Below are 20,728 nucleotides of genomic sequence, written 5' to 3' on the forward strand. Positions count from 1 at the left end.
AGGCACTTTTTTCTTAATTAAAAAAAAAACAAAAACGATTTTTGGGATTTTCTTTTTAAAAAGCAGCCTTGAGCGTAAAAGCAAAAGCAGATCTTTTTTTTAAGGGCGTGCTAACGAAGTGGCGCGTACGCCTGCTGGCAGTGGGGCACTATCCTCTACGGGAATGTCTCGATACTGGCAGCTCCGTTAAAAAAAAAATTATATATATATGTATACATATATATGAAATCAATCCCTGGGCGGCTGTTTGCCAGGATAGAAACAGTCTGGTGACGTCAGGTTAAAAACTGTACATTTTACATAGACACGGATGCACTGCACAAACAGTCTTTGAGAGTTGAAAACACTCAGAAGGTTCCGTACATTTAGTGTAAAAGCGGACGAGCAGCTGGGCAACACAAATAGACACCTGTTTACACCGCTGAAGTAACACTTTGCATCCGCTTGGGCAGCGGCGTCGCTGCTACAGAATTCCCCTTCCACCACTGTCAGTGTAAAGTCACACACATTACAGTTCAAAGGGGGGAAAAGAAAAGACTGCAGGAAATGCGAGGACGTAATACAGTACACACGAGGGCTCGGCGAATCGGGTTTGTGTCTTTAGTTTGAAATAAATCATACAAAAATAGTAAAGTGGGGGATACAATCTGCCAGTGTCTCTTTGATTCTCGGTGTCCACAAAGTTGGCTTTGCGCACACACACGCACCCTCTCTCTCTAATCGGTTCATTACTAAGTTGCGTGTGACTCTTTCAGATTTCTGCTGCTGTGCTCCAAAGAGTCGCAAAGCTCTTGGCCCCCCAGTCCTCCGGGGGGGAGTCGCTCTCCGTCGCGGCTCAACCCGCTCTGGCAAACACACTGAGCGGTTAATCAGCGCCTCTCCCAAAGGTCTCCCCTCCACGCCTCCTGCCCCATCCTTCACCCTCTCAGGTTATCATGGCGCGTCTCTTTGGAGATTAGCAGACGTGAGGCCCTACGATCCTTCTTTGCCCTCCGAGCCTTCGGGCAGCGCCGGAGGCTCCCCAGCCGACGGGGACTGGGCCCCTCCTGGGCCATCTGTGGCACAGAAAACAAAAACATGATTGACAAGAATGAAAGTGCAATAAAAATTCTTATATTTTTATTTCCCCATGGGCTTGAGAGCTAGTCATTTTCCAGGCTAGTTAGCGCATAACAACAATGTCTATTCAGTTTTGGGCTGCAAACAACAGCACCAGTGTTTATTACGAAAAGTAAATTGCTAATGAACGGCTTGTTTATGTCTGGAGAGTTATAATAAATAACTTGTGATTTGGCAACCTAATCAATATCTGTTTGTTTAGCTAGCTCGTCAAACACAAAGACCTGAACATTGTAGTAAGCTAGACAGCTAACTAGCTATCCACGCAGCTATAGCTATGTCCCTTTTAAGTAACTGCAGCTAACTAAAATGGCTGACCATCCAGTTGAAATTGATTGTTTGAGTGTGTTCCTCCAATTTGACGTTTTGAAGAAATAAAAAAAATAAACATTAGAAAAATATTTGTGTCATGCCATCTCGGACACAGTAAAAGACTCTTTTGAAGCAAGTAACCTTGCCAGGCAGCATTTCTAGTCCGCATTTTTGCATGTCCTTCTTCAAGTCAGTGAAACAGATAAGACAGACAAGAGACATTTTCTGGCCGACTTTGATAAGAGTTGAGGTAACTGTTACCGAAAGGCTACGTCAGACAAGGTGAAAGCTTGCGGTACCTTTGAGGGACAGCTCAGCCAGCTTCAAGGGCAGGTCACCGGGGTTCACACCAGCAGGAGAGCCAAGGATGTCAGGCAGGGCGTTCCTTCTCCCAGAACGACCCGAGGAGGCAAAGTCCAAAACAGGTTCGACTTCCGTCATCTCTGGACCCCTGCGTGAAATAAAAGAGAAACAAAAGCAGGCTTTTAAACCAGGGTTGATCAACAGCAAAGCAGTTCTTAAGGTAGAATTATGTTTTGTTAAATTATTTTTAATTATTATTATTACTGAGTTGAGACTTCAGTGTAACTTTCGGATCATGTTGGCATCGAGATCATGTGCTTGTGTCCGCTCTCTAGTTTGTCGGTTGAAATCCCTCTGGATTGTTCACACCGGCTTCCTTAAAAATATGGAGGTGCAAGATGGAAGCTAACTGGCAGCGAGACCTCTGCTCTATGTATATTCTTAAAGATACATGAGAACTGTTCTAAGGGTAGGAAAACCAAGTTCCCTTTACTGTACTGCGATTATCCACTTTTATTAAAGTATTTATGGACAGTATATTTAGCTTTCACCAATATAAAAATCATAAATCAAGCTAGATATTACACACTGCACATTTGAACCGCCTTAAAACTTCACCAAGACAACAGCCATGCTAAGGGCCATAGGAATAGCCATTTATAACCTAATATCCAAAACTGGCTATCAGGTTAGAATTTGAGCAGGGCAGATCACAGCAAGTTGACACCTCAGACATAATATTCCAAATATGTTTGGCTGACTAGAGCCGAGGCGAGCGAGTTTACGGAGCGGAGGATGTGTCTGTCTGCTCTCATGGCAACCAGCAGCAGCTAGGGACCCAGCTCTGGGCTACACTGGTGACAAGCAGTATTACATCCCCCACCACGCGCACGTTTGCAGACACACACATGGAGAGGGCCACTGTTGCCATAGCGACAGGGGGGGGAGAAAAAGAAAAGACGAAGCACCAGTGGCAGGTAAACATCTGAGGCAAATCCGCTCTCTTAGTTTCTCACTTTCTCTTCTCGACACTTTCTGTCTCTCGTGGCTGCATTTCGTTGCTACGCGATGACAGCGGCACTCTGTGGAGAGCAAATGACTTTTTCAACAAATTTCTGACAAAGAAGATTAAGGTTTTGCCGCAAACTAGCACACTTTCATATTGACAGACACTTGCGCTCAGTACTTCCGGGTTTAACCGCAGGTTAAGGTTAGTTCACCTTGAGTTATTACAATATATCAAAGCCCTGCACTGTAGATGCTGTGATTCAACTCTATGACTATGGATAAATTTCCACCCAAACACTCTGGTTCACTCATTATGTCATTAACTTTCAGTGTAGACCATGCTATAAATCAAATCGAAATATGAAAGTCAAATTAAAAAGATATATAAAAAATAAATAAACCCTTCAAAAACAAAATTGTGCTTATGTTAAGGTTTTACTCTCTAAAAGATACAAACAAATTCATACAATGTTCTTGAAAAAAAAAATCTGCTTGGTAGCAGATGAATAAAAAAACATGCCCTTGGGTGGATCTAACTGGCTCAATTTGAGCTAATTTGTGATGGACAGAAGGTTCATCAAATCACTTCCCAAGTACTTCAAATGTACCTTGCTCATAGAATAATTCAATTCAATATATATTATGGAATGAATCAACATGATTTAATCATTATTATTATTATTCATAGTAGTAGTAGTAGTAGTAGTAGTAGCAGCAGTGGTGGTGGTAGTAGCAGCAGCAGCGACAGTTGTGGTTATGCCGTGTGTAACCCAGGTTGAATATTTATCATCATTATTATCATCATCATCATCATTATCATTATTGTTGTTGTACGATTGTTGTGATCACGTGACCATGTCATTTACGGACGTCACGGCCAGTGCGTCCGCCGGTCGGGATCATGTGACGAAGCGCGCCTGATTCAGGTGTTTTAAATGAGTGCAATCAGTGTCTGCGGAGTGTGGCTGGACGTCGTGCACTAAGCAGGTAACTGCCGGAGTTGCCGCTGGAGCTAAACCTTATCTGCTACAATCGGGCAGGTAGGAAGCTGTGGGCGCAGCTGCTTCCCGTTGACTTCCGGACACTTCAAACGATGGTCCTTCGCACCACACACACACACACACACACACACACACACACACACACACACACACACATACACACACACACACATTTTGGATTTATTCGCTTGAGCAATGAACTGTACGTAAACTAATGTACGCATATATCCTGTGCCTGCAATTGTGACTTGCTGTTTCGTAAGATTATTGTTCTATGTGTTTTGTTGTTGTTTTTCCCCCATGTATGGTTTCTTGGTTAGGTGTCTTTGTTTTGCCTTATCTATTCCTTTTAATATATATCATTATTGCAAACGAGAAGTTGCGTGCCGTCTGTCATTCTCCACTCCAGTAGCCCTCTTAGATTTTCTGATCTTTAAACACCATTTGAACACCTTAACATAGCATAGCGTGCATGCTAAACGTGGTAGTAGTATTGTAGCGTAGCGTAGTGTTTTTTTTTTTAAACTGCACATAAATCCTGCAAATCAAACTAATTATGACTAAATATGACTGAAGTTCTTTTCATGATGCCACCTTGACAAATATATATATATATATATATATGTATATGTATATATGTATGTATATATATACATATATGTATATATGTATGTATATATATATATATATGTATATATGTATATATATATATATATATATATATATATATATATATATATATATATGTATGTATGTATGTATGTATGTATGTATATATACGTATGTATGTGTATATATATATATATATATATATATATATATATATATATGTATATATATATGTATATGTGTATGTGTATATACATACATACATACATATATGTATATGTATGTGTGTGTATATATGTATATATATATGTATGTGTATATACATACATACATATATGTGTGTGTGTATATATATATATGTATATATGTGTATGTATATATGTATATATATACATACATACATACATACATACATATATGTATATGTGTGTGTGTATGTATATATATATGTATATATGTATGTATGTATGTGTGTATATATATGTATGTATGTGTATATATGTATATATATATATATATGTGTATATATATATATATATATATATATATATATATATATATATATATATATATATATATGTATATATACATATATAAATATATACTTTGAATTTCAGATCAGTGATGTGTGACTTGTGTAAAGGAAAACAATGAAAGACAACAATGTCGCCTCACTAGCCTGGATGGCCTCTCTGCTTTCAGCCCGTAAATAAAGGTTCATTCTCGTTAGTCACTGCGCTGGCGTTACTAAACTTGGCCCTTCATTCCCGTCTTGCCTGTGGCCGTCCTGAAAAGCTGCTCCTGGCATGACAAAGCTGCTCTTTGTCCTCACTCACTGGCCACCGCTCGACTGACAGGCTAACAATAGGCGCCTAATCAGTGCTAAGCGGCCGGAAGGACACCTCGCAGATCACCTCTACTATTCCCAGCTTGGCCCATCTGACCGGCTTGTTAAACTTATAATCAATAAACTAAAACTTTTATTACATGTCGCTGAAATACACAGCAGGTGCAACATCATAGCATGTTGTTAACTGGCACTGGTCGGAATTCCCCAGTGCTTCTGATGTAACAGCTTTCTCACATTAGCTTGATGTATATCATTCCAAAGTATTAAATTCTTTACTTGAAATGTCACTGGAATGACTGCAATTGACTATCAATGTGGTTGATTTTGATCACATTGCACCAAGTTTTTAAATTAACCTGAACCTAAATCTATTAGTGTCAGTGACAAATAATCCGTTCTAAATGGGACATCTGTTTGGTAACTTTCATTAATCTTCAGATTAATTGCTGAAAGAGGAATGACCGATCGTAAACAGGTTTATTTTATCTGCTAATCCAACAACAGTTGAGATGGGATTATCTTGTCAAGAAAATTGACCTAGATAGCGTGAAGCCCGCGCGGCACAGTCCGACAAGGGAACAAGCCGCAGGTGCGTTACGCAACATGGCAGAGTTAGAAAGAAAAAAAAAAAGAGCCTTTTGACTGAAAACATTCGGAAGTCAACAGTTGTTTACAAAGTTGGCGGGAGTAAGGGTTATCCTAGCTGAACCACAAACATGTGTTTTAGATGTTCAATAAAGCTGGTCAATTGTGGAAATTGGCCCCAGGCCTTCACAAGTGAACAACAACAATGGTGTTCTAGATCTTGCCCCTCCATCGAAATGCAGTGCCTGCATGTTGTTGTTTTCATTAAGCAGTTGGACATTTTTAACAAAACATGTATTTCCGCACAGCACAAGTCACATCGATAACGCCACCGGATGTCATTGACACGATTAAAATATATTTAACGCCATCAAAAGGACCCTGGAATGGCATGGTGGCTCTCGTTTAAGTATAAACCACACACAGGGTCTGACAAAAACATTGACTACTAGTCGTAGGATAGTACTGACCCAATGCGAGTAGAAAAATACAATTCCATTGTTGGTTTCTCACTTTTATAACAAAGCAGGTCTGTTATGCTCCGTCTCTAAGGCAGCACATCACACTAAGTGTCGAGGGCAATCGCGTCCACGACACCGGCGAGCGTCGTCTCCATCACGCCATATGGTGCTGTCAGTGCCACTAGGAGTGGTTCTATTCAGGAGATGCCATGCTGGCTTATTTAAGAGGAGTGCGCCTCTAAATGGAAGTCCAAGGACGCTGAGCAAGGAGGCCTGTCTGCAAAGTGAATGGCGGCTTTCAGGGCCACGGGTAGAGAAGAGATCGGCAACAACAAAATAGAAGGAGCTGCTTGAGAGCTCGGTGACATGGAGTGCAGCACCAGTCCGTTGCCGCTTCTGTTATGTGCTGATAATTTCACTGCACGGGCAAGGTGGTCACCAAGAATGTGGTAAACATCCCCCTGGTGTTTACAAAGGATGGCCAAGGAATTTTTCCACCTACGTTGTAAACAATTGTTCCATTGTCATATTGCATTCATCATCTTGTAAAATAAGAGTGCAAGAATGCCTCCTCTTGAAAACATCTTTGGTCTCTACGACGCCCCTGCATTATATGGAGTTCAGTGAGCTAGCTAGAATCACCTAGTCAGGCAAAGGGTGTTGTGACGGAAGGGTGTGAAGTTATGTGAATAAATGCAAGCATGAGTTGTATCACATACTTATCACGTACATCTACGCACTAGTAGTACTGCACCGCAACCCAAGTGAAAATGTTGCATTCCAGAATTTTTTTTCCGGCTAGCATAGCACGAAAACGACTGCCCCAATTTTCGGCATTGTAGTGAAAGCATGGATTTTGCAGATATACAGGGTATACAGGTGGTTGTACCTAAAACTTGTTCAATCTCCAATGTAGCAAAAATAAATGCAGCAGACATAGGGGGCCACTGTGCTTCTTCTCTTGGAAACTGTCAAAACCTCATACTCTAACCTTTAGGGCTGATCACCACCCCCAGGGTGAAAAACAGGACACCTTCATGGACTTGACTGGAGACCTTTGAGAAACAGTCAGGGTCCACTTTTCAAAAAAAAAAAATTAAAAAAAAATCAGCTTTTAGAACAATGAAGCTCTCCCGTTTAGAACAGGTCATGCTAATTTGAAACAAACTACAATTACACAAAATAATCCCTCATTACTTTTAATCATCTTAAGCACCGTTTATTAGGCCTCTACGGATGTGAAAGTAGGATCTTAATCCCCCTTAATTCTTTCATTTTAAATGTCCCTCTGTTGACATGGGCAGCACTTTGTTAACATGGTCTTATGTTTTGTCCATACCGTATCATCACAGAATAGTTAAATTTGTCATATCTAAATCTATTTTCTAATATATTTCTGTCACACACTCATGGCCTGGCCCTTAACGACACACACAGAAGACAGATGTCATGACTTTCTCCGCTTGACTTTACAGTAGATACACGGATGCAACTACTTTGTTTTTCCTGAAGTCACCAATAAAGTGAATTTTGGGTCTGTCCTCCTATTTTCTATCGGTGCCTATCAGACACTGAGAGTCATGGGTTGATTTCTGTATATACCCTCCCATAAATGGTACAAATTGCTTCATTTATTTGTGATAATGGGAATGAACTGAGACTCTCTGTGCTGTGTGTCCTGGAAGGACACTTCAATCTGGGCAGATTTGGGAAACGTTTCAGGTTACTCTCCACAACACAAGACAGTGTCGGGTGTGATGTACCGCACATTGGCCTGCTATGTACGGCCAAGCCTCCTGGCTCTGGCCGCTCCCCGAGGCTGACCTCCATTCTGCATCTCATCGGCCTGACGGTGCAACAGACGCAGGGAGGCACCCACAGTCCTCAAACTGGCCTTCATTAAAACTCAAAAGCAAAACCCACCGCTCGTGTTTGTCTCCCCTGAGCGAGGGCAAAGCAAGAGGCCGGTTGTCACTGCGGGTGCTTTTTTGGCGACACAGTTCGGGGCTTGTATCACTCCCATGTTGTGGCGTCTCACTCTGTAGCCACTCCATCCCTCGTTCTTAGGACATAAAAGCAGCGACAGATTGCTCGCCGTAATCCAGACTCCACTTCCCCTCATCAGGCTGCCTCGACAGAGCAAATCCGAACCCCCTGCGTGAGTCGCGACTGTGCCCGCGATCGTACCCACCTCTGTCTTAAGACGTGGCAGCAAGACAAGCCAGTGAAAGCATTGGGCTTTGGATCAGGCGAGGAAGAGCAGAAGGAACGATGTTTACACAGCCGGTGCAGAGACGAGAAGTTTTGGATGAATAAATAATGCCTGGGATTAAGTCCTTGGCTATTTTTAGCCCTTCATACCCAGTGATTATTCCCTGTCCTTCTCCCCACTTTTTCACTGTTATCCTAAAGCTTAACATGCTCTAGCTGCCATGGAAACGGCACCATTGTTATAAAGGCGGATATAAAGTGGAGGAGGGGAGCCAAGGAGGAAGCAGACCATCTTTATACCAAATCAGCAGTGATGTGTTTTTTTTCCCACCTCATTGACAATTTTCCCCCTGATTAAATATGACGGCAGCACTATGTTTTCATGAGTGCTGGCATTTTATCTTAAGGTACAGGTCCGATACATTCAGTACAAAACAAACAAGCAAATATTTAGACCAAGTTTTGTGAAATTGTGTTTGCTCATCAGCGTTCGGTCTGAAATTCCGCTGAACAATGATGAGACGCAAGCTGAAAGATGAAAGGGTATCGCAGTCACTCTATTTACACGAGCAGACGCAAGAGAAACGGGCAGTATTTCCTCTCCAGAGCAGCAGCGAGCAGCGGTATGAGGAGCGGAAGAGGAAGATCTAATGAGACAGCGTGATCACAGCCTCCTTTCAGATCTCGCAAGCATCACAGGCACATCTTGCTTATCCACGCTGCCTCGTTTTCTCACCGAGGCCGCCTGCTTTCATGTTTCATAAAGGAAACCAGGACTCCCAGTCGAACACGTGGCAACAGAAGCTTTTACGCTGTGGATAATTTGCGTGCGCTAGGGTATATTTAGAACGCGGGAGAATCTTCAAGGTCTTGGTGCCACAGGTTTGTGCATGTAGGGGATGAAATGAATTGCCCAGGTGAACACTGTGTTCCAATTTTGACAAAAATCTTGAACAGAAATTGCCAAATCTACCAAAACTCTCATTATTAAGAGGAAACTCTGCAATATCGTATAGAGTCCAGATTAACACGAGCGACTCTGACCTCTGTTTTGTGCAAAGAACTTTTACATTCCAACAAACCAATCAGCCGACGCTCACAAGCTTTTTCCTTTTCTCTCGAGGTTAGTGTAGCTCGCCCACTCAGTGCCACGCCGGCCAGACACAGTTCAGCATGAGACTTCGCACCCTGAGATGCACCGCGGAGCGCCACAGGAAGTCATCGCTGCCTGTGGGCATCAAACTTTCCAACTTCTCCCTTGGAGTGTCGGGTAAAGTAAATCAATAGCTGTTGAACTTTTTTGCCGCTGTCAGCCCATATTAAGGCCGAGTGAATCTCTCTTCAGCCTGAGAGAACTGATATTTAAGATTAAAATGTATGCAGAGTAACTCCATGGTGAGGACGCACATGTGTCAATGTTGGTGGTAACTTCCCCTAGGTAAATGGAAACAGGGGTAGAGCTTTCTTTACAGAGTTACAATTTACCTGCGCTTTCCTCCCACAGCACCTTGCAGCCAGCTTCATATTATACAATGTAAAATCGCGTAGCACAAATTTGAAACGTTCAACAACCTGCCCCGTGTAACGAACTGTTTGATAATGACGACAACAACAACGAGCCCTTGTACGAAACGAGGTTGGGAAAGTGCCCTTCACGTTGCCAAATATGGGACAGACCGACTGGATGTTCGTGTGAGTAAAGCGCAACAACAGAGTGGTTGGCTATTTACAGCAATTAGCACACTTGACGGAGACACAGTGCAGTCAAAGTGCTCGAGAACAAGCTGGAAGAACAGAGCATGCCGCCCGGCACCATAAGAAACAACCATGACCAGAATTTATGTCCTGATTGAGCTCAAATGATCATTAATCATGACTGTATGGATGATGTCCTCCAATAAGCTTGGAAAAAAAAAGGGCTATGCATTGGGCATCCCATCATTCAAACACTGAAAAATCAAGATGAAGTGTGGAATCCCGACTGAAGTACCTCTCACACCCGCCAGAAAGCAACAGCTTGGACCTGATTCAGGACTAATTTCGCAAATTATGTTCATCATTGGGACAGATTAGATAACTCATATTGAGATGGCACTTTTGTGATTGTATGAGTGCGTACGCTAAATATCAGTTTTAATGAACATTGTTTGTCTCATTTAATACAGAGCAGTTAAACTGCCTTCACCATAGAAGCAGTCGGTTAGCAACAGCGTGACCATTTAGATGCTCCTGAGACACAACAGTAAAATGAGCAAGCTGACATGCAGTCCATTCCAAAAATAAATAAATAAATAAAAGAAAGAGGAAGTTCCTGGTATTGTAGTCAACCAAACACATCGCTGCAAAGGCCAGGATGTCCCCTTTCAGACAAGAGTGTGAACCAAATGTATTGACTTGTCCCAATCTACACATCAGCACATACTGGAACCCTGCTGCAGTTATTCCAGTGTGTGTCCCTTAACTTTTTTCAAAAGCCAGGGTTAAGGAGTAGAGCAAAAATAAATGTGCGTTTACGACAGGTCTTAATTGCCACTCTTTTCTTTGTTGTGCAGATCAGATAAAACTGCCACCATCACAGAATCTGCAGAACAAAATTCCTCATCAGAACTAAACTCCTAAAAGTTCTGCTGACTAATTTGCCCCATACAACACTGGCTGGTCCGGTCACCCTCTGCTTCCAAGGTGATGCTTGGATGCAGATGATGTCTCGGTGTACTACACTCAAATCTAATCCTTTTGTTTTATTTCTATAATGATGTTCCTTGGATAATGTTGCTTGCATGAAACCAAAGACTTATTTGGTTGAGTCTCCAAATAAGATCCAAGCATGCGCTACAAGTATCCAATTACTTAATGCGGATGTCATTACCTTCAAGATGAATTAATTGATTTTTGGATTAATTTTTTTAATTCAACTTAAAACAGCAAATATTCCTATATGTGGTGGTATATAAGACCTCAAATAAAATCATCACATCAGAGAAGCTTTGTGACCAAAACATTGCCTACATATCACGTTAGCTACACCTCCATAGCAGTGGCAAGGCCAGGACAATAAATTCACTCAACGTGTCACACATGCACGATGAGTGCGCGACATGTTTGTCCCCATCACATCAATATTTCAGCACGATGCCCGCTGTTCCAAAGAGTGTAACCGAGGCCGTCCTTCACCTCGGGCGGCCTCCAAACTAGACCATCATCAACAGAGACGCGGCGCGAATGGCTCAGCCTACACGTGCTGTTCTCTCTCGCATGTCGGCAGCCACCCTGAAGGGGCTTCTGGTCCCTCTCTGACAACTCCCCTGGCAAATGGTGCGTGGACAAACACACAAATTCTACACAATCAAAACAGTGCCACCCCACATAAAACTCTTCTGTTGTTTTTAACAATCAATACCACACTCAATCATAATACACAGGGACTTGAACAGTGGGGAATTCAGTAAACTGGAGACAAGACATAAACCAGAGACACACGCCCTGGCCATGCACAGAGCGACAGAAGCAGCAAAAGAAAGCAAGCCATGGCGAGGAAGAACACAACAGAGTGTTTTCTATTTGTTCAGAGACGACAAGGCGGAGTTGCTGTTGTGTATCTTGTTCAGAACGAGCTCTTCAATTTGAAAGGCCCATAAAAAACAATTTTTGTGCATTTTGCCTAAAATGCTGTGACAGACTAAAACCTAGAAAAAGTATGTATGTATAAGAATGTTTTCTGAATTGACTTGTCCTCAGACAACCTTTTATCCAAGTTATTATTGCTTAGTCTGTTTACATGTGCATTTAAGTGGAGATAAAATCATGGATAAACTCAGCTGTGTAATTGTTCTCTCATCATCCAAGTGTACAAGTATGTAAACTGGGATGGAGGGAGGGGCGAAATGCCTCATTACAGCTTGTTTGTAATAAACCGTGATCCGGTTGACCTCTTACATCAATGACCAAACAATCAAAACAGTGAGCTATGGAGCACCAAAGGCATGGTACACTGACTGACACAACAGAAACGATAAGTCAGAGTGAGTGAGGCCACTGAGTTGGTCTCACTGTCCACTTTGTTTCCTTTGCCTTGTTTTGGAACCAGCTTCTTCTTCATCTGGTTTTCATTTAAGCTTTTAAAAATCAAAATTAGTTAGGACTATAGCATGACATGCACAGAGCTTTTGCGTTTTAGTCAAACTTACAACAATCTTGTTATTTATAATGTTACCTCAAGTTATGTTGACCATTCACTTCAGATGTGAGGTTACATTTGTTGACCTTTCTGGGGAGAATTCAAGCGAGAAAAGCAGGCATAGCTGAATTTAAGAGTTTAAGATTTGTTTTTGGATTTACTTCACTGAAATACAAGAGTTGAGATAATGTAGTCCAGTTGATTGAAGCAAAGCTTTTCATACTAGAAGGGCCAATGGAGTATACAAAAAGAGGCTCATAATGTCGCTTGGAACATCTATGGCTCGTCTCACAATAGCCGTGGTTGTTTAGTACTGTGCCCGAACACAAAGATTCCCCTCCTGTCTCCCCTGCTGGCCTGGTTACAATCACCATCTTGCCTAATTTCCTACTTTTGACATCCAATATGTAGCACGGGTGATTGGATAAGTATGGAGAAGCCCACTTCCTTATTAGTTGAGCTGGGGCTGTATCAGATCCGGTCTAGGAGGCCCTCTGGAAAATACCGTTGGTTTTGCCTGCTCCCGTTTCAGTCTCGGGAAATGTTTAATTACACCTTCTCGCCCTGTCACTGCCACTCTTGACAAACAGTTTTCCAATGTGTGCCGAGCTCGTGTCTGGGGCAGACGGAATTCCTGATTATGGGAAAGAAAAAAACAAAAAGCAAAATAAAAAATGGGGCAGCTAATTCCATTGTGTGGCCTGTTGTGTTGAAAAGTCGTGGATCCGTGCAACGAAAGATGCGTCAGGAATTACAATTACGCCCTTTGTCCTCACTGAGGGACCATCCCGTCTCACCTACTGTTCCCTTTCAGTCTAATCAGCGAGGAGAGAATGGCAGCAGGAGGAATGACATTGAGGGAGCACAGCTCTTTCCCACAGAACTGGGCCGAGGCATGCCGGGGGAAGTCTATTGAGTTATGCGGCCTCCCGCCCACCCGCCCGCCTGCCTCTCACCAGGCCGTGCTGCCAGGATAATGGGCACGCCGAGGTTGAGGTCATAACAGTCTGACTGAGTCTGACTTCCCTCGCCGGCACCCACATTTCCCGGCATCTGACACGTCCAACAAAAGTGAAGGAAAGGAAAACGCGCCTTTAATATCTGAAAAGATGAAAGTAGCCACATGGCAGAGAGCCCATAGGTCATATGAAAGGGCAGCGAGTGTCGCAGATGCGCCGGCTCCGACCAAACGCTCATAGGTCACTGGTCAATACCGAGGAATAATAAATGACTAGAATTTAGACTAGGAAATTACTGTTTTAACCTTCAAAGTGGCGAGGCTCACGATCAATGGGAATTGAGTTTGCCGCTAAAACTGTCAGTGACGAGCGGCGCCGGGGTGGCATTTAATCTTGTTGCACAGAGAGACATCGTAGGGCGTGAGCGCAGCTTTTTGCTCTGTCCTCCGAACGCATCGTGGCGGTCTTCAAAAGGCTCCCCGCGAGCTTGCAGCAGGTGCGCACCTGCAATAGTGTTTTCAGAACTCGTTTTAACTTTGAGGGCTGACACCAAGCGTTTTTTGCTTGCTTTAACGCAGCTTTTTAGTGCTTCTGAGGACAGACAGTCAAAACGTTTTAGGGACTTTGCAAAGAAAAAGAAAAATCTCCAAATCATTTAGCTGGCATGCCAGACTTTGATTCCCCTCAAAGATCATTGAAAGTCTTTGGGAAGATAAGGAAAAGCTTAAAAGGTCATTGAATGGATGTCCTATTTGTTATATCCAAGCTGATCATTTTGTCAGTTGGACCAGGTAGCAACAGTTTGACGCTTCTTTTTGTCATGAGGACCAACACAGAGAAAAGCCATTCGTGTCAATCGTGGATCTTGATCAAGATTTCTCCTGATAAATCTGCCATCACTGCAGCATGTTAATGCACTTACACTAACCGGCCACTTTAGGTACAATGTCCCATTGCTTATCAACACAATATTAGTAAAATATAGTAATAGTATAAATATTTTGCAAACTGCCATTCTTCATTTTCTTTCATTCACCACCATTTCTGTTGAGAGAAACTATCCAGTGTGTAGACGTCAACCTTAAAACACATACACACAGGCTACTTTCTTAGGTACCATGTAAAAGCAATGTGTACCTAATAAAGTGCCCGGTCGGTGAGTGTATACTGCCGCTGTGATATGTATATTTTTGTGTAAAATCATTTGTTGAATGGGGGTCAGTAACTTTATGGTCCTGGTGAGGACAGATGAAGTATGGTCATTCTTCATTCTTGAGTGAATTGACAATTTTTAGTACAATACTGATGTCATTTTCCACCTTTTCTTTTTCCGGCATATTTTTTAATTTTTCACAGTTTTGAACGAGCCCCTTCCCTAATTTTGCATTAGACCTGTTTAACAGCTGGAAAACAATGCAATCTTTGACCGATGCCACAAAGTTACGTAACCAGCGACAGCAAAAAGAGAACCTTAGAAATTAGAGATAATGCCCATTGGCACATTAGAATTGCTTGTTTTCTTTGTGTTGAGGTGTGAAAAATTTTTAAATTTGAGAATATTGACAAGCAAGCAAGTTAAGGTGGAGGTAAATCAACCCATTTTCCTTTTTTTTGTCCGCATTACGATCATTTAATGTGTATCAAACAGACATACAGATTGCTCAAACTCTACTCACAAACTATCGAGTGGCGTCGACAGATTTCACAGGTAAAGCACTCTCCTCTTTGCTGCTAGCGTTTCAAAACCTTTTGTTCCTTACAACAACAAAAAAAACATACAGTATATATTAAGACGAGACTGCCATGGCCGCCGGCCCAGTGGGCACTGATAAGGCTTTACAACAAGGCAGGGTGAGCGATAGGCACGCGGTGCAATGACGTCATCTGTCTATCACAGCATAAGTCGCGGAGACACAAGGTCTGGTTTCCAAGAAAGTGCAGGAATGCGGAAGGAGAGTAGATGACAGGAAGTCTGATGATTCAGCCAGTGGTGACAGAGTGCACATATGCGCAGAGAAGTGTTGCCTGTTATGTGTGTGTGGATACTCAACATAAATACCACAAGAACTGTCTGCTGCTTTAAACAAATATTTCTATATTTGCTTCCCTTTCTGAGCACTGAATGCAATAAAATGTAAATTTCTCCTAACAAACACAATGAAAATCTAACAATATTTTTGTTCAGTTTTAAAAAATGCATCGGGACGGACATTTTTTGGTTTGGTTTCTTGGTTTGATTTCTTCTTCAAAAATACTAACTTCCAGCTACTCTTCTAGCCTCATTTATATGTAGAATAAAAAGGGGTATGTTCACTCAAACCTAAAGATTTGTCCCATCTACTGCTCAACACCATCTTGATTCACAATATTGACAGTGGTCATAGTCTCATCAATATATCTACCCAGAGAACGCCTATTTTGCCCAAGTAAGTCCAGTTTGTCTCAAATCAACAACATTAATGCTGTGCTTCTTGCAAAGTGGTTTTGTTCATGTGGTTCTCACACATGCAAAAAGTGAGCGCTACCGCTACTTTCTGTTAATCACAAGGTCCACATGAACAGCTCTGCTGGCAACAGGTTACGGTGGACATTTTGGCTGGAAACATAGTGCTAATACTATCAGTTCAAAATAGAGTATCTGACCTCAACAGACTGGGTGGAATTCTTTACCTCTGTGAAACTCAAGAATGGTTTTCATGGATCAGCAAAGGGGTGACAATTACATTTTGATGAGTTGTCTTTTTTTAATTCAATTAATTTGATCATGGCGAAAGCATCTAGCTAAGAATTTAAGTGAGGTGCAGTTCTTTATGTATTCTGTGTAGTGGCTGAGTTTAGACGGAAATAATTAGCATGTCTATGTGTTTGGCACCACAAAATGAACCATCAACGATTATAATTTATTAAGAAATGTATCTGTAGTTTGTGACTGATACTCAGGTCAGGTTGCACTGTAAATCCCAGTGTTGTGTTCTGTCAGCAGTTAGCATGTGTAGCAATAAGCAGCAGACCTGAACCGGTTATGTGTTAATCGGAGCAATCCAAGGCGCAAATTTCAGCACTGGTAAGAATGCAGTAAGAAGGGAAAAAAAACCAAAGTGACATGGTTTGCTACCCACACAGTGTGATTGACGGCAGGTGACACAGCAGAAACACCGCAGCAGCCGGCCACTGATTCAGGGCCAAGAAAATGAGATTCATCTTTAAGGGCGACCTCGCGGGGGAGCACTTAACATGGAGGGAAATTGAAAGAGCTAAAATAATATTGGGAAAGGGGGAGGGGTGTAAAAACACTGTAATTCGGGGTTTGTGACATCACACAAATGACTTATGACAAGGCACATTCCGGGACACCCAAAAACTTCCGCGTGACTACTCAGATCTTGCACACTCACCGCTGACCAAGAGCACCATATCTGACATGAGAGTGAACAGATCTGTTCTCTGACCCGCTTCTGTATCCCGATTCTCCTAACAAAATAGAAAATATCGCTGGCTGAACCGTTTCTTAATCAGCTAAACAAAACAGTGAATTCTTGAATGCCAAAATCTTCAGACTGAGGCCAAGCAGGGAAAAGCAACGACGATCAGAAAGCATCTCGCACCATGTCGAATTTGTAACTGTCTCCCTGTGGTCCTTGAAGCAATCCCTCATGTTTGACATGGTCCATTCACTTGACATCAATTGATGAATGCCATAGCAGTGATGTTAAAATCCAAGGGCAAGAGGAAGCAGATGAATTCAGTGTGTTGTTTTTTTTGTCAGCATGTCTTTTGCGGTACATTTTATGCTCCACACTCGCTAAAGCTTTTAACTTGACCCCAAAACCCTTAACTTGGTAAGCCAGATGGAACTGAAATCCTTTGTATTTGTCCACTGAAAAACCCATCTAGAGCATTTGAAAAAAGGAGATCCTTTAAATAAATGGAAAGATTAATGGACTAACCTTTTTTTTCCCAATCACCAGGCTTTTTCTGATGTTGTGCCCAAAGTTTGCCAACAGCCCGCAGACTATCACTGATCCAGCTTACCTGATTATCTTTTACATTATCTCTTCATTTCTTGTCTTGATTTTACTGGATGGAACTTTTGCTCTCTCTCAGTTGTGTTGTAAAAATGCCACGCAAAACAAGTGGCGGTTGACTGATGTTGATCGAACACATTCAAAGCGAGCCAGTCGGATTTGATTTTTGCCAGCTGCATCAGGTAGCTTAAGTCTAAGCTTAAATCACAGCTTAGGTCCTTCTATTGGTGTAAGGGTCCAACATTATGCATGTGTCAGCGAGCCTTGGTGACATACCGATGCCAGTCGGAGGTCAGGCGAAAATTTCTGCGCTATCAAGAAAAGCCTTTGGCTGCAATTGAAGTCGCACAGGCATCCGGGTTAAGAAGCCATAGAAAGTGTTGTGTTGAAAGTGTGTCACTGCCGGTTGAACACGGCCGCTGCAGCTTGAGTCTTCCATCGGTGCAAGAGTCGAGATAAGTCGTGCGCGGCTGCGATGTTTAGCCCACTCTTGCCAAGGCCACTTGGAAGTAAAGCATAAACAAAGAAAGGCCTTCAGTGTCGTTCTTTGTCCTTGTTCTTGATGCCCAACAATTCCATTCACTCCTGACGGAACTGCAGGCAGCGACTTGGTTCACAGTCGCTTCCTGTTTTTCATCGTTCTCGGGAGCTTTTAAAGGCAAGAAGAAGCAGTTGCTTCCTCTTTCTTTTAACCACGACAGTAAAACACCTAAACCAAACAGCCGACACTTGGCAAGATGAACTGCAGTTCAAGGTTTCCAGGCCAGGGCCGAGTGGGCGAATGGAGGAGCGTTGATCAGCAAGCACCTTGACGCACATTAAATCTGTCACTTCCTGTCTTCCAATTGGCTGTCACCGGGGATCCTTTGAATTTGACTTTGCCTGCTCGGCTTGACATCAGCCGATTAATGTTGCGGGCACATGATTTCTGTGACCGCTGCGCCTCCTTACGGAACACTTTTGGGTTCTAACTCTTCCCGAGGCTTCAAGGCCGAGGCTTCTTTAAGGCAGGAAGGTAGGACACGTGGGGATGGCACTGGTCTGCGGGAGATAACGCGCTCTCCCTCCGCAGGACATTTCGAGGGGCTACATCTACAGATTGAGTTTGTTTCTTCACATCTGAGGGCTTGTCTTTATGGGAAATACTCTATAGGGGAGGTTGTTTTTTTTTTTTTTGGCACGGCACCGTACTTTGTCTATTTTTGACAAGGTCTATTTTTAAGCTGAATACTGACAGAGAATGTTGTCCATTTGCTCTCTGTGGCTGCAGAATACTCAGAGGTCTCGCAGCTGCTAAATGATAAATAATACCATTTTAGGCTCCCGATAAGAGCCGCGTCTAGCTATTTCTCCCGCTCATCGTCCGAAGGTCACGGTTCGAGCTCCTTTCCAACAAAACCAAAGCGGATCATCGAGGTGCCACGTAGATCTCTGCGGGGTGCCGGTGGTATTTCTCTCCCTGCAGCTGATGCGCACGCCGCTGGAAGCCCATATGGTGCTGACAGGTAGGCTTCCTGCCTACGGCCCGTATTACAACATCTCACTCCGTGCTGCTTCTGGAAAATTTGACCTGCAGCCTGAACATGACAGCTGCTGTTCTCATGTTGCCTCGGCTCGTGCTCTTGATTTTTGTTTTGCATACGAGTATGAGGTGTTGATCACAGCTCCCGATGCCTCGCCTCAGCCAAATTATTTGGAAAACATCGCTCCTCTGCCTCGTAGCCCTGCGAGGCGCCGCTGCGCCGGAGCTCCTACCTGTGGAGCAGAACAGGTGACGACTGGATGCGAGCAGGTGCGCAACGAGCATAGCTCACCTACCAGTTTCAGTGCGCTCCGCCGAGGGAAAAGAAGCAAAGAGTTCCCAGGGCTGGGCTTCTTCAACCAAACGGTGCCACCATCTTCAGCAGGGTCGAAGAGGAGAAAGGGCGGCTCGTCAGGAGGTCCCACTCGGCGGCGGCGTCGTCACACCGCCTCATCGTACGACTCGCTCCGCCAGGGCCGCTGCATTACTGCTCTGCAAGCGAAGGCGCGCGGACAGCCGAGCGAGCGAGCGCCTCACTGCGCGCTCAATCCCATCAGCAGCGGCGGCACAGGCAGGCGGGGAGGGAGGCGCGGCAAGCTGCGTAGACGGAGTGCGAGGGTGACGGGAAAAGGGGGAGATTTGGTCTTCAAAATAAAAGCCTTGGCCCAAAAAGGCGAATCTGTCTCAGGGGGGGAAAAAGGGGGGCAAAAATGATTGATCATTATTTCTGATGATTATTTGATTAATACTATGATGTTTGCTCCACTAATGAAAAAACTGATAATTTTTGTATTCTGATGAATTGAATAATATTGATTTATCAAGTGTTAAGGCAGTTGCAACGATGTGTGGAGTTTTATTTTGAATGTACGGTGGTATCATTTCCGACGGTTTAAGCTGCAGTCTGTTGTCTGTTGCTGCTGCTGCCGCCGCCGCTAACAGGTTTGTACCATTGTCTGTATTGTGGGTTTGTTGAGCGTTAAAAACATATTCGGAGGAATGGACTGGCCCTTCCACCTGCCACTTGGAGAAATCGAAGCGTTCAGTTTCTGTTCCTCAGCCCTGATATAAATGGGTTATTTATACAGCGCATCTGTCTACTCTAAAAGCACGTGTCAGGCAAATAGAGGTGAGGACCCTCATTTGGTTTTTAAAGGTCAGACACAAACAGATGGAGCCCAACCCACATTACAGATTGGTTAAAATATTACAATTAATTGAAAATAATCAAAAATGTTCTTTATTATTTAAGTCTTCATCAACTGAGAGCAAAAGCTCAAATTCAGTTTAAAATGGATTATTTCAGAAGCAGGTACCTGGTCGCAAGATGTATCGAATAAAGTGGCTATTGGCAACTTGATGGCTGCGCTCAATGAGGAGTGGATGGAAAGAAAATGTATTTTAGGGGGCATTAAAATGTTTTCTGTCTTTGCAATCAAGAAACTACCTTTGTTGGCAAGATCAAAGGACAATATAAGGTCTAAGCCATTCTCGTCTTCCAGGCACAACTGACAGTTAATGTTCAATGTCAGAAGAAGAGGTAGTCTTGAAAGCCCAGAATAAACACAACTGTAGGGCTTAGAGGA

The 20,728-nt window shown here is 43.1% G+C and overlaps 1 protein-coding gene across 1 annotated transcript; it reads right to left on the reverse strand.

The window, feature by feature from the left end:
* Positions 1-586: 586 nt before the first annotated feature.
* On the reverse strand, positions 587-19,698 carry pkib (protein kinase (cAMP-dependent, catalytic) inhibitor beta). The gene is made up of 3 exons (XM_076011627.1): positions 19,439-19,698; positions 1,731-1,882; positions 587-1,055 (listed from the first exon to the last, which is right to left on the reverse strand). Exons 2-3 carry the CDS (start codon positions 1,870-1,872, stop codon positions 973-975), a joined length of 225 nt encoding a protein of 74 aa, XP_075867742.1. The 5' UTR covers positions 1,873-1,882; positions 19,439-19,698; the 3' UTR covers positions 587-972.
* Between the last annotated feature and the right edge of the window lie 1,030 nt (positions 19,699-20,728).

The sequence above is a fragment of the Nelusetta ayraudi genome, unplaced genomic scaffold (assembly GCF_046127955.1).
Source record: "Nelusetta ayraudi isolate G7.1 ecotype Tasmania unplaced genomic scaffold, CSIRO-AGI_Nayr_v1 ptg000135l, whole genome shotgun sequence".
Lineage (NCBI taxonomy): Eukaryota > Metazoa > Chordata > Actinopteri > Tetraodontiformes > Monacanthidae > Nelusetta > Nelusetta ayraudi.

Coding starts and splice junctions, on each gene's coding strand:
- pkib (XM_076011627.1), bottom strand. CDS start 1,872: ATGACGGAAGTCGAACCTGTTTTGGACTTTGCCTCCTCGGGTCGTTCT. Junction 1,056..1,730: donor GGCTGAGCTGTCCCTCAAAG/GTACCGCAAGCT, acceptor TCTGTGCCACAG/ATGGCCCAGGAGGGGCCCAG.